Source organism: Chlamydotis macqueenii, chromosome 8 (assembly GCF_036417535.1).
Source record: "Chlamydotis macqueenii isolate bChlMac1 chromosome 8, bChlMac1.mat, whole genome shotgun sequence".
NCBI classification, from domain to species: Eukaryota; Metazoa; Chordata; class Aves; order Otidiformes; family Otididae; genus Chlamydotis; species Chlamydotis macqueenii.
This window is the reverse complement of record NC_141563.1, coordinates 31,712,971-31,726,866: the sequence shown is the minus strand read 5'-3', so window position 1 is coordinate 31,726,866 and position 13,896 is coordinate 31,712,971. Positions and strand designations below refer to the sequence as shown.

Here is a 13,896-nt window from a genome sequence, read left to right as displayed (position 1 = left end):
AGCTCTGGCTTTGGTACCATTCGTCTTTATATTTGTAGTGGTGAGTTGACATAATTTCAGAAATGAGGTTACGGAATCTCTGATTGGCTTGTGTATCAAAGCTGCTATCTCACAGTCACTTGAAATACAGGGAGACCTTCTAGCATCACCTTTATTTCGAATAATATTTAGAAAGATTGATGAGTCCTTTCTAGGAGAGAGGGTGCTTTATGTCCATTTTTACTGTTAGCCAAAACCTTTCAGAGTTAGCAAGAACCCTTCCTCCCCTACCAGAGAAGGGCATTCACTTGTCCCATCAAAGTCTTGACTTCATCTGAAAGGGAAGCGATTGGAGATGGGCTTTCTTCTGGGTACTTGAGAGTTCTGGGCAGGGAGAATCCGTACAGCTAAACAGTTCTCTGCTTGAAGAACTGTGCCTGGTGCCCACTGTGCTCGTATTGAGTACAGAAGAGGAGCAGCGTGCTGCCGAAGTGGCTGTGTGTTAGAAGGATGAAAATAAGTCCTCCTCTTGCCAGCCTCTACGGAAACCTCTTGGGTTTGGAGCTTGTCTTCCTTTCTCATACTCTGCTTTTCAGGTATCACAAATTCTCCCTTCTTAAAAAAAACCAAAAGCAAATAAATACAAAAAATTCTGGTGCCTTTTTTTAAAAAGTTATTTTCTACATAAAGTTACTGAAGGATAAGCACCAGAAGTCCATCTGCCTGTGGAATCTCTAATTCAGCCCACTTTTATGTATGTATGTGTCTGATGTTCCAAAGAAATTCGGATTAGTTGGACACAATCACTGACACAATCACTGAAACTCAGGTCCTCGCTTCTCCTACAGCTTACGTTCCTAACACCGGGGAGAGGGCTCTGACTCGCCAGGGACAGTCAGTTCTCCCTCCGGTGCGCGTGCATATTTTCTGCCGTCCCATCTGAACGTGTAGCACCAAAGGAACCGCTTGTCCAGTGATTTCTTCCTCGCAGCCAAGGAGGTGAGGGAGCTGCCCGTGAGCTTCGGGCAGGCTGAGGGACACGTTTGATGGCCATCTGCGCAGTAGCAACTTGGCCTTGTGCTGTGACCGGACACCGAAGCATTTTCAATCACTAGAGCTTAATATTTTGGCTCCATTGATTTTTCTAGTTGACCATCCAGAAAACTCATGTCAGCATTTTACATATAATGTGACCTTGAATTGTGAACATCTGTTAAGTACTGCATCAAGTAACTTGGTTGGTTTTTGTTTTGGTTTTTTTTTTCCCCCCAGATCCATTGGAATGTCAAAACACGTGGGATGAACATACGTAGAAAGATGCTGCTAGCTGCAAGCACCAAAGATGTTAAATGAATGCACTACTGAACCTAATGTCTATTTTGATAACAGCCATAGTGCTAATTAATAACTTCAAGGCAAACGTAAGGCTCTGGAAATCTGCTGCTGCAGGGGGTTGTTCCTGGTTACACAAAATAGACAGAATTGCCTTAACGTGGGACTACTAACGTAGCACCGGGATGAATGTGCCATTAACTATGCATAGTGGTGTGTGAAAAGTTTAGCCGCTTACAAATTCCCTGAGGCAGTGCAAAAACTTTTCAGTCAAGTCACAGGTAAGACCTTTATGAGAATTCATTTTTTCAAGTGTACGAGCAGCCAGCGTGGTACAGTGAACAGTCTGCTGCTGCTTTTTCTGTTCTCTCTTAGCAAGTCCTGTTTGGCGTCAGTTGTTTTTTTTTCTGTTGTTGTTTTTGGTTGGGTTTTTTTTTTTTTTTTTTTTTTTTGTTCCCTAAAATAGAGGAGGGAGCACTCGGGCAGCAATCTAGCAGCGGTGTGTCCCTCCTCTGTGCATGCCATTGCAACGTGCAGTTCAATGGGACGTTGCCTTTCCGAAGAAAAGAATGCCAGACTTCTTAGCAGCAGGTGTTTACAGATCGACATTTTTGTTCTGGCTACCAATTGTCTGCCACGCTTGCTACACTGCTTGTTCAGTGCAGCCCGCTTACTGTGCCTTCATCCTTTCTCTGTTGTTTTTTTTTTTTTCTTTTAATTTAAAAAAGGACAGGGAAAGAAGTATGCTAGACCCTGCTGCTTCCCAAATGCTCCTTGTATTTTTACAGAAATAGGCTTTTACAGTTCTTCCAGGTGATGGGGAAAACAGCCACTCTTTGTCATGTAGAAAACTGGATGATGGCTATTTTGAGGAATGCTTTTGATCAGCAGCATACAAGAAATGGTACCAAATCTGTTTGTGTTTTCAAATCTCTGTGAGCTAACAGAAATGACTGATCTCAAAGGAGAGGCTTGTGCCTGCATGGGGCCGTCGGAGTGCTCCCGCCCCAGCTGTGCAGGCAGGGCAAGTCTGTGGACAGAAAAGAGTCGAGGCGAGTAAGGCAGTGCTGCCTCTGTCTTCCTGAGCAGATGAAGACAAAACAGTATTTAGTTTTTAATTTCAATAAATTTAATATACAAAACTACATGTTGAAAATAAAAATATAATATGCAGTTTTTTGCAGTGTTAACTAACTGAATTTTTAAAGTACAATTTTTTGTCTAAAACAAGTACTCATTTCTTAACAATACGGTAATTAAGGTCATTTAAAAGGCTATGGTTGAAGCAAACATGTCAGTCACCAGTTGATAGTGTTTTGCACAAACGTAATCCAAACCTAAAAGACTTCGGGGGCGAAGGAAGAGAAGATAAAGATTTTTTTTCACCTCTTTTACTGCATTATTAAGCATAACAATGCAAGTAAGGTAATTGGAAAGCCGCTGCTGTGGCAAAGCTTGAGTGCAGGCTCTAAGAGGAAGATTTTTTTCACTTAGTTTGTGGAATGCTCTCCCAGACACTGAATCTTGCCTACACCATGTAGTGCTGCACTGTGTCCCAAAGTGTGCAAAAACAGCGTGCAGAGGGGAGGCTGAAAGTAACCTTGTCCTGCTCTGCTGCACAGATACCGAGGGAGGGTAGTGACTGCGGAACAGCTTAAGGTTTGTCCATCGTGAAGCAGTAAGTAAGCCGCATGAAGCCAGCCACCTTTTCCCAAAAGCCAGAGGTACTTATGCTTTGATGTAACACTCACGCTTCTAAGTGCAGGGGTGGGCTACCTCTTGCTGGCCAGCTTTTATTTCTGGAGTTGGGCCCCAGTTCTCTGGCCTGCCTTCTCCAAGTGTTGGGTGGTGACAGCTGTAATTTGCAATATTGGCTTTGTCCGACTTTGCTTTTCTTTAAAAAGCCATAGCCATTTATTCACAAATGAACTCTGTACGTATACTGTGCTGTCTTTACATAAAATACATTGCTACCTGTACAGTTACCTTTTCCTTTGCCCGGCTAATGCTGCATATTTGTTTTTAAAAATAGCATCAGTCTCACAGTGGCCTTGCGCTTCCCTTTATAGTTGAGAGGACACGTGTGTTACTCACATGGAGCAAAACCAAAATACTCCCCGCTGCATCCACCAGAACTGACTGTGAGTTAGGACGATGCAAAGCCTGAGACAGTGTTCACCATAAACTAGCCCCTCTCTTCCCAAATTAATTGTCTGTATAGACAGGAGGAGAAATTTTCACCTCCTCACAGGAGGAGGGACTCAAACAGCTGCTTTGCATGGCTGTGGCTCAACAAACCCAACCCCTTCTCCTGCTTTCAGCTCTTTCCACTGGCTAGCAGCTTTCCGTGGAGACAATAAGAATGTGGAACCACATTTCCTCTGCCTGGTTCTCAGTTCCAGCTTCCCAATGTCCTGGCAGAGGTGAGCAGCTGCTTCCTTACTAAAGCCCTCTCGGGTGAGACCAAGAGCACTGGGCCAAGTGCAAGTGTTCAGAGCTGACCAGAAAGCCTTTTTTTTCAGCAGAACATGCAAAAACAGCCACTCTAGACTTTTATCACAGGTAAGCTTTTACATGGTGCTGCTAACGTGAAGTGCAAGCTGTCTTGTAGTATGTGACACTAGCGTTACACTACAGCATACAGCAAGGAGGAGACTTAAAGCTGCCCTGGGTGTAACTTTTTTTAAAAAGCAGGACCTACTGGGGAAGAGGAATGAGAGATAACTGCACTTTAGGGCTAATACTTCCTCTGCCTCATAGAGATTTGTAAACAAAGTACAGAATAGCAGAGGTGTTCTAGGAGATTATTGAAATCTGCCACCGTGACAGGTTTTTATAGTAAATAGAGGGGAAAAAAAGGAAACTAGCCTATTACACACACACAACTGCAGTTTACGTAATGCCGCTTTCAGAGAGATGCCTGCCCTTCTCCTTTGGACGCATATACACATGTAGTTATGGCTAGGAAGTCTTGCTGTATCTCTCAAGGGCTACTCCAAACGTATTTCAACCAATAATCTGGTCAAAATAATGTAAACGTTAACTTTTTAATGTCTACAGAATAACCACAAACAGCATTATGATGAGGTCAGAATGGAGGTCTTGATTGTTTCTTACGTGTCCATCTACAAACAGTACAAGATTGGAGTTTCAGTTTTTATTTACGCCCCAGTGATCTTTGCACCCGTTTGAGCATTTAGAGTACACGACTGAGTCTTTAAACAGAAGCATTTTTCTAAACAGTAACAGAAGTGTATTAGCTGCAAGGATAGCATAGCCATGTTGTAGAGAAGCTGCCCTGATCCTCTGGTTGTTGACAATGCATAGAAGATTTAGAATTATGGAACAACTGTCCCTCCCTCCTCCCCCCCCCTCCCCAATAGTGTTAACAAAAGCTTAATTTTCCAGTTTTAAAGTGCAAATGATTCAGATACAACTGCTGCTGGAACAGGTCTGAACAGAACATGAAGTCCTCTTATGAGATGTTTTCCAGAATATAAAAGATGAGCTCCATTATGACTGGCCCCTCACTCAACTGACACGCCCCTCCATGAATCACTGGAACTAAGGCACTGTCCAGGTCATTCATGTACTGAGCGGGCAGTGGCTGTCCGTTACTCCCAGCTTGATAACCAACCTAGAAAATACAAAGTGAGAGTGGGTTTTACAGAGAGTAGGACACCAGGCTGTGGTTCAGCGGGCAGTAAGGGAAGGGCTGTGCGGGAGGATGAGCTGTCTGAGGGGCCGTGGCGTCTGCCAGGGAAGCCGGGGAGGGAAGAGGATGTAGCAGGCACTAAAGCAGCTTCTCTACTCGTTTTTGTTCTTCTCTGTGGTGCCAGTGGCTGCCCAGACAAAGTAGCCTCTTTATTTGCTGCTTTGTCAAAGCAGATCATTCAGATCAGCGGGAGCCGCACCCTGCATTATCAGATTAAGTCATGCAGTATTTAAAAGCTGGTTGATACTAAGAACACATCCACCGCAAGGCAGAGGCAGCTGTCTTGCCGGGAGACCCTTCTCTCTGCGTGGAGCTTGGCTGCAGAGCACTCTCGAGGGCACCTTCCATCTGCTTCTCTGCCTCCTATGCAGTGTGATCTTTTAAGAACAGCAACATTCGTGCACAATGTTTTATGCTCACCCCAGACTATGTTTGGTGCACTTCTGCTGAAAAGGCCCATTTAGTGTCTCCTTCAAGCCCATGGCAGGGCTGTTCACAGGTCTCTGACTACAGTGTGGGTGCTGCTGGTGGCATATGGGGATCAAGCCTGGTGTTAATTCAGGCTAGGCACGAGCTTTCCAGTTTTAACAGATGGCCCAAAACACCAAACAACAGCCAGCACCCCTAGAGTAGCAGCTGCTATTGGTACTTCTTTAACCGAGGGAATGACTGGAGTGTTGTATTCCCTTTTTGGGGAACAAACAAGGGCACAACCCCTCTGCCCCCAATTAAACCAAAACTATTTGAGACTTACTTGATCCGAGTCAAGTGTAACACGCAGACCTAGCTTAGTCATTCCATCTTCTTTCAACAATTTAAGGTGAGGACAGAGAGCTAAACAGAAAGCCTTTGCCACATTTTCAGTCAATCTGCTGTGATCAGCTGGGTCACTCAGCCCATTATGTTGCTCATCATTTTCCAGGAAAAACACCTGAAGAAAAAGAGTTCAGATGTAACACACAGCTTTTCTAGAAAATAAGGTTACTGAGCTGCGACTTAAACTTTTTACAAATGAAGACTTAAAAAAAAAAAAAAAAAAAAAAGCGCTGCTCAAGGAAGACTCACAAAGGACCCTGAAGACAAGCCACCTTAGGGGGAAACTTCAAAAGAAAGATTTAAATGGTCATGTTCTCAGAAACCTTTCAGTTCTGGTCAAAAGCCTCACTATGTATTGCACATAGTTTTTAATAAAAACCTGCTTTTAAACAGATGTTAATTTCAGAAAATGCACTTTTTGTTTTAATAGAAGCCATTCCAGCCTGACGATTTGTACTAGTGTCAGTGAACATGTCTCTGTTGAGCCCAACTGACCTGTGGAAAAAAAAAAAAGACGACTAAGGTGGCAAGCTGCAGAGTGGGTAACTTGGTTCCTGGGCAGGTTAAGTAAAGTAGAACACCTGAAGAAATCTTTTCCCATTAGCAGTTTTGCACTGGCAGAGTCCTGGGTAACATCAGCTATGCAAGCAGTTTCTGCAAGTGATTTATGCCACAGCACCTTTATTTTAACTCACAAGATTTTAGAGAAGGTGGCTCAAAATAACATTTAAAAAAAATAATTATTAAGATTTGTCTCCATTTAAAACCAGCTGTAACGGTGGGTAACACCGCAAGTATTTTTGTGGCTCCCCCCTGTTCAATAACCACATGTGAGAAGCGGTGGCCAGTGCAGAGTGGACTGCAGAGGCTGGCTGTTGCAGCAGCCTGAGCTCCTGTAAGTGCGAGGATGTTTTATTCTGCACGATGCTGTAATGAATCGTTCCTTGCAGGCAGGAAAGGCGATACAGGTTTGTTCTGAAGAATTTGCCACTTTAATTTTGGTGAGGAGGGCCAGCATTTCAAAAGAAGCCTAGGCTGCAGTTACAACCCCAAAATGCCAAGTGTTGGTTTGCACGCAGCGCCATTTGACTGACTTACCTCTGTCCACCGAATGACCTTTCCGTTTGCCTTGTACTCTGAGCCGTGAAATATCTTCACACTTGTTATGGACTCCATTGATTTGCCATCAATAGGGCTTACAACACTGCAAAAGGGAGGGACAAGGGTAAGTTCCGCCTTAGCGGAAGGCGTGAGCTGGACAGAGACCATTGCAAAAGAGAAACTCCACTGGGGTCAAAGAGCAGCTCCTCTCTTACACCTGAATCCTCCAGCTGCCTCACTGCAGGGTTTTCTGAAACTGAGGGCTCTGCAATTGGAACTGCTACTGCACAGCAACTTACCACATCAGCTTAATGGGGCACAGACCAAAAATCAGCTTCAGGAGGGAACCCTAAGGCTTCTCTCAGGCTGCCAAAGCCAAAATCTGGAATGCAACTGCTAATTGTGATGATGGTGCTGGGCCTGGAGCTCCGTAGCGAGCAGCCTTTCCAGAACAGGCTCCTGCGGTGCTGAGCAGGAGGGCAGAGCCCAGAAGCAGCGTGCTCCCTGCTGCCCCTGCAGCTCCCACCCCGCCACCTGCCCTGGTCCATGTGCACAGACAAGCTGCAGCAAGGACCTTCCCAAACGCTTTCAAAGCTTTGCACCAGAGCTGGGACCTCATAAGATGCTAACACAGCAATGAGGCGTTTTGTACAGATTCATTTTTTTTATTCATTTGTAACCTTCCAGCAATACCTGAAGCACTACTTACACAGCCCAGAATTTAATTACAGAACCTAAGACTGACCCAGGGAGCCTGAAACTACAGAAATATCCTTCTTTCTAGATGCTGATTCCTTAAACATTGTACTCATCACAACAGCACTTCACTGCCATGAATACTTATACACCTTTCTTTGGCTTAACTATCAAGAATTCACGCACACTGTTGACATTCAGCAATTTTCTTTCCAGCACAACTTAATGCAAACTAAGCACCAAGAGAGCAAAAAGTGACCACAATATGCAGGGTTCAGCACTGAGTGTTGGAAACAGATTCGTGGTTTCCAATAACTGGATATTGACAATGGCAAAAAAATCCATAGCATTGGCAACTTTCTAAATTGATGCCCCAAAGCTCTGGTATCTCAATTCCACTTTCATTACATTTAATTGCATCTTATCACTCAAAATAGAGGCACAGACTTGTAATTCCTATTGATTTGAAGACTCACTCATAGAAGATCAATTAAAATTTTTAACAAATACGAACAGTCACCATTCAATGTCAAGCGCTTGTTCTTCTACTTACCCCTTACTAAAGTTTTTATCATCTTCTACCCACTGAATGTGAACGTGTTCCTGAGGATCTTCAGCATCTACTTTGCCACAAGTGATGGTGAAGTCTTTCATCTCCCTCAAGGCCTGCCTCAAAGAGTCCATGTTCTCAGCAGTTATCTGGACCATTACTCCATCTAGGGAACCAAGAAATCCTCGTAAGCCAAGATAAGCCACACTGAACAGAGTCTATGCAAAAAAGAAGAAATAAACATCCTTCCTCTTTTTTTTGCAACAGCAAGGTTAAACATCTCGTGTAAGAGTCACAGGCAGCACCACTACACAAGACCATTTCTGAACTCTCAGATTCTTAAAATGTAGCACTGATGAGCACTGCCTAGGGAAAACACAGGGATAATGTGAAGTCCATCTACCACATCAAGTCTGCTATAGCAATGGCCACATTAGTGGCTCAAAACTTGTCACCTGCTCTCAACACCCTTCAGAAACCTGGTGTGAGGTGCCAGCTCAACATTCTTGACTTGTCCTGTTCTCATCTGCCCACATATAAAAAGTGCACGTTCATAATCTTGCGTAATGCAGAGCTATTTGGGACCAGGGTAAGTTTAGCAGGGCTTCCTCTCCTGGCTGGTGGATTACACATTCCATATTTCTTAGGCTGACAATTTCCTCATTCAACCCAAACCACTAAACTGATTACAGGCTCACAAGCCAGGTATTCTGTATCGTACTCTCATTTTCTCGTGTCCCTGTTCTACAGCATCTGGACAAGTTCTTCCTCATTAAGGGAAACAGGGGTTTTGTGGCTAAAAAAGTAGGATAAAGCTGAAGCAGCAGCCTAATTCAAATGCCCAAGGCATAACAGCAGAGCCCTGAGAACTACAGAGCTGAGCTGTATTAAGAGGGAAGCAGTTCAGTTCTTACCTTCTACTATACTGGATTTGGCAAGGTAGCCTGAAGAGGATTTTAAAGCTCCGCTGAACACAAAGAAGCTGGCACCAGTCACTGCAACAACAACAACAACAGGAGTGATTTAGCGAGGCTTTCATCAAAAGAATGCCTTACAGAAAAAGCAGGTATCACAGCTCTATCATCCAGAGAGGTAACTAATCTAAATCAGGACAAGTCCTGCTTAGAAATATGCTGACTTTAATGCACATCACAGGCTTGGATATGGAAGAGCAAATCACTCAGTTATTTTCTGAACTGGACAACAGTTTTTGTCAACCTTAATGAATGCTCATGTTTCATGACTCTCCCTCTTTCCATGCACACCTCTAAGTTTCAGGACTACTACTCTAGGGTAACCAAGTACCTCCTGAACTTCTACGTGTTCCCACACAGCTGGCAAAGTTTGTGAGGAAGCTGTGTATGGATCACACTGTAATATCAACCCACTAGCAAGGCCACAGCTCAAAGCCACCTGATTTGAAGTAAAATCCTCTTCTGTCCCATATGTAAAATGAACAGAAGTCAGGTAAGACCATCAGTCCTGAGTGACACCTATGCCAGTACACTCACTGGAGTGACTAGGGATACTTGCAAAACATAGGAGTTGGTCTCCGTCTTGCTTGTTCTCATTTGGAGATAGTAATATAGGTCTTTGCCAGAAACTTTCACCAAAACCACAACATGTTAATTCTCAGCACACTGCTTCTGAGTAGGCTTTCAGCCTACTCTAACAAAAATAAAACCTGGAAATTAGATAGTCTAATTGAGGTGAACACGAGGAGTTTCTTGAAGATGCATTATAAAAATGCTGCTGGTTTTGGTTCATCCTATTTACCTTTCTCTCATACTAAACCGATCTTCCTCCTTTCACATAATACAGGCCAGGCACAGGCAACCACAGCCTCACCTGTAGTCTCCAATAACGCCAGACAGCTCTCATCATTAACGTAGAGATGTTGCCTAAGCCGGTTACAGCACTGTGATCTCCCCAAGTCCTGAGCTGCATTGTGCAAGCAGTATTACTGTATTTACAAGGGAAAAAGCTGTTATGTGCTTTATTTTGTCTGCTTGATCTATGAAGTTGCTAGAACACCCCTCAGACAAATTCAGAACAGCACCATTGCCCTACAGAAGCGTGATGTGGACTGTACAGAGGATGCAAACCACACAGTGTGTCCCCTGACACCTGAGATCATGGATTCTGCAAGGGGAATAAAACCCCACGGGGGTAAAGGGCAGACTGAGCAATGCGTTACTACCCCTCGTGTTGCGTGTCTAAGTCACAAAGCTGCCCATTCAGTAACACCAGCAGTCACAATTATTTTCTCAAAGTGTTTAACAGGAACTCAGCAAAATGCAGACAAACCCAGTTCTGACTGATTCACAAAGCCATGTGCTGGAACGGTAACACAAATGGCAAAGAAGTCATGCAGAGCACCAGGAGAGAACGGCCTCCTCGGGAACCCCTGTTCTCACCCTTCCTCGGCTGATTATGGATGCTGATGGCCTGCGTCTGGTAATTCCCATCGTCATTCTGAACACACACCAGATGCGAGTCTGCTTTCTCGTTGAAGCACGCTCCCCCTGCTAGAACGTGCTCGTTGGATTTGTTCATGGCTTTCATCATCTGCAAAGAGAAAGGTTTACCATTTCTACCCTGTTGGTCAAGCATTACCATAAATAGGTGATTGTTGGAAGAGTTTAGTTGGACAGAGCAACTTTCTCACCAGTGCTCAGATTCTCATGTCAGATTTTAGCACCCAGAACCATAACCTGCTTTTGAAAAGAGGGTTCAGGTCTTAAAACATCTAGATGCTTTAAAGTGCCACCCTTTATGTAATTAAGATAAATGGTATAAGAGATAGCTGAGCTATACAGGTTGCAAAAGCTAGTTTCTCTAGCTGTTTTAAAAAATAAATTCACAGGAAAAAAAAAACATTAGAAAAACAATGGGAGAAAATATTTGGCTTGTTTACACAGCTACAGTTACTTATGACATAAATCATAAATGCTGCCTCCACAGTTCAGTTCTAGACTGGCACCCACACTTGTGGCATTTAATCCTGGTTCTGCCATGACCAGACACCAAAGCTTTAGTGTCATCCATTGCATGAATTGCTGAAATTGGGATCAATGTGCCCGTTCTGAAGTCTTTTTAAAAAAGATGTGAGTCACAGACATCCAGAAATAATTTTAATTCTCTGCAAAGGAGGGCTCCAAAAAGCATCCAAAAACATTTGTGATATATCTGCACTTCAGTTTTGCCAATTATCATCTAACATGCTTTGACAAAATATTATTTTAAATTATATAGCTTCTTTCCTTTTCTCCTGTCTTCCTCTTCATGGATGCTCAGATTTTTGATCCAAAAAGAAAACTGAGGGAGTCATCTATCTCCGGAATTTGTTTCAAAACCAAAAATTATGTGTTTACTTAAAAGAAAAAAAGGCAAATTAAATTACACCACCCCACCCCTCCCAGCCCAAAAAAAAAAAACCCTGATCAGAAGGAAAATGCTGAGTTATTTGACATCTCTTAACAGCACTCACTCCCATCCTTTGCTTCCTGTGCCTGATCAGCGTGCACGCTACACACAACACATTTGTCTCTCCAGTCTAACGTAAAACCTTAATTACAGTGCCAGGAACATTAGCTGATGCTCGCTACTGACAAATGTGCATAGGTGTAATGTTTGGGGAGGAAACTTAATTAAGATTTTTGCATCAGACAACAGTGTATTTCATTATCTAGTTTATCGTGTCATGCTCCAGAAATGAGATTTTAGCTCAAGAGCACCCATCTTTATGGAGCCGAGTAGTTGCCGTTAGCATAACAAGAAACAACTGGACATGGCAACCGTACATTGTAACAAGTCCTCTGATTAAAAAATGACAGTCACCTTTGCTGATGGACTGAACAGGCACTGAGCATCACTAGAAATTGTAGAAAATTAAAATAATGTTTAAGAATATGTACTTAATAATAAAACAATCTATATTAATATTTTGTTTGTGAATTATGGTCTAAATTCTCCACATTTAATCCAGACACGAGATTTAAAATAAGTTTTTCACTTTCTAGATAGTTTGAGTTACGCTCTTTTTTAATTAAATACTGCTTTACATGAGAAAAAAGTAAAGGTCTTGTAGTTTAGTTCACTTTAATTCAAACTATATTCAGATGAAAAATCTCTAGTAATTCAATCTTTCAACTGGATTGCAAGCAATAATGTTAAATAAATAACACTTTTTCCATTTTAAGAGGCTGGCTGATTTTCTCACATCAGAAACCAAGTATAAAACTTCGACATTGAGAGAAATTTCACATAAAATAAACAGCAATCCAGAAAATACTAAAAAATCTTTTGAGTATGCACACACAATATAAAAGATAAAAGCTAATGCACTTTTCCTCCAAGTTTACCTCAAGTGTAAAGTTTGTCAACTTATTAGTTCAAATCAAACCAGTATTTTATATTATTTACAATTACACTTTATATGTAAACGGTTAAAAAACTGAAGAAAACGAGTTTAAGAGTTTAATTAATATTAAATTGAATTGCATTCTTTCTGTGGAGCCACCGTCACTCACTCTCAAAACATGTGCGCATCACGCATTTATCATTTGCTTTTGACGCAGTTTTCCCTAGTGGTAGTGAATAAAATTAAATTCCTTTAGATTCCAGGTCCTCCAACCACAAAACAACTGTACACAAATGTATTTCTTACAGCATTACCTCATTGTATCTGTTGCTAGGAATTTTGATGCTGGTTTTTCTGACTTCCATATCAACCACTAAACCTTGGACCACAGGCAGCGTGTACTGGTAATTTCTGAAGTCCTGGTAATTAAAACAAATTTTAAAGTTAGACACAATGATCATCATTAACCCTGTAGGTTTCATAACTATCCTAGTGACTACTAGTTAGCCCATTAAAATAATCATAATCAGTGACACAAAGCTGGGAGGGAGGGAGACATAACAGCTTGTAACCTACATAATCGAAGTACACAAATGAGAAAACATCACAGTGACTGTTAGCCATTTCACTAATTTTCTTCCATCAAAATTAATATTCTGCAGCCTTCAATGTCATCACTGTATGTAAGGAAATTTACTCTCTGTGTTCTGTTACATTGCTGGATAGAGTTATTAGTCTTTCTAGCACTGAGATTAAGTCATGCAACAAAGAGAATTTTTTATATTTAAAATATTAGCAAAGTCAGAAAAGCTAATAACTTCGCTTCAGTTGAAGCGATGTATAGCCAGAGCGCTGTGACTGCACATTGTGATGACCTAGCACTTCTGAGGAAGGAATCTGAGCTACTAATGCACTTGTTTCAAGATCCAAACATTCTCAGGTGGCCAGATTTTGGATGCTGATTTGGGTACCTTTTTACAATTCTCTATGTTGTTGAAAGCAGACACCCAACATCAGAAACACCAGGTAAATTCACCCAAATGCCCACTATTTCCTCTTGTCATCGTCTAAGCACGCCAGCTACTACGCGCAACAAGAGTTCAGTTCTCCCGCATTGATCCATTCACACCGATGGAACGTGCAAACTCAGTCTCAGCACTTACTGCGAGAAGGTTCATAATTGTGTGTCCGGTCTCTCCAAACAAAGGCTTACGAAATCTGACACTAAAAAGCGGGCAGGGATAAACTAGGATAAAATAAAACACAGAAGGTCAGATTGAAATTTACATACTGAGATTCTGCAAAAATAGACTCAAATACAATCTCCTCCTCAGTTGAATAAGG

General features: G+C 42.3%; 2 protein-coding genes across 4 annotated transcripts in view; one reads left to right on the top strand and one right to left on the bottom strand.

Moving 5' to 3' along the window:
• CC2D1B (coiled-coil and C2 domain containing 1B) overlaps nucleotides 1–3,290 on the top strand; it is a 35,066-nt gene extending 31,776 nt beyond the window's left edge. Inside the window, exon 24 of the mRNA XM_010124991.2 lies at nucleotides 1,252–3,290. The gene's annotated coding sequence lies outside the window, so the exon portion shown is untranslated. The remainder of the gene's footprint in view (nucleotides 1–1,251) is intronic.
• Nucleotides 3,291–4,394: 1,104 nt separating this feature from the next.
• The window catches only part of ZFYVE9 (zinc finger FYVE-type containing 9), a 58,289-nt gene continuing 48,787 nt past the window's right edge, over nucleotides 4,395–13,896 (bottom strand). For all 3 annotated transcript variants that reach the window (XM_086753844.1, XM_086753843.1, XM_086753845.1), the window contains 8 exons: nucleotides 13,716–13,798; nucleotides 12,867–12,971; nucleotides 10,607–10,757; nucleotides 9,104–9,184; nucleotides 8,193–8,355; nucleotides 6,941–7,046; nucleotides 5,781–5,957; nucleotides 4,395–4,948 (listed from right to left, as the gene is read on the bottom strand). In XM_086753844.1, coding sequence (XP_086609970.1) covers nucleotides 4,787–4,948; nucleotides 5,781–5,957; nucleotides 6,941–7,046; nucleotides 8,193–8,355; nucleotides 9,104–9,184; nucleotides 10,607–10,757; nucleotides 12,867–12,971; nucleotides 13,716–13,798 — 1,028 coding nt within the window. In that variant the 3' untranslated portion in view covers nucleotides 4,395–4,786. The remainder of the gene's footprint in view (nucleotides 4,949–5,780; nucleotides 5,958–6,940; nucleotides 7,047–8,192; nucleotides 8,356–9,103; nucleotides 9,185–10,606; nucleotides 10,758–12,866; nucleotides 12,972–13,715; nucleotides 13,799–13,896) is intronic.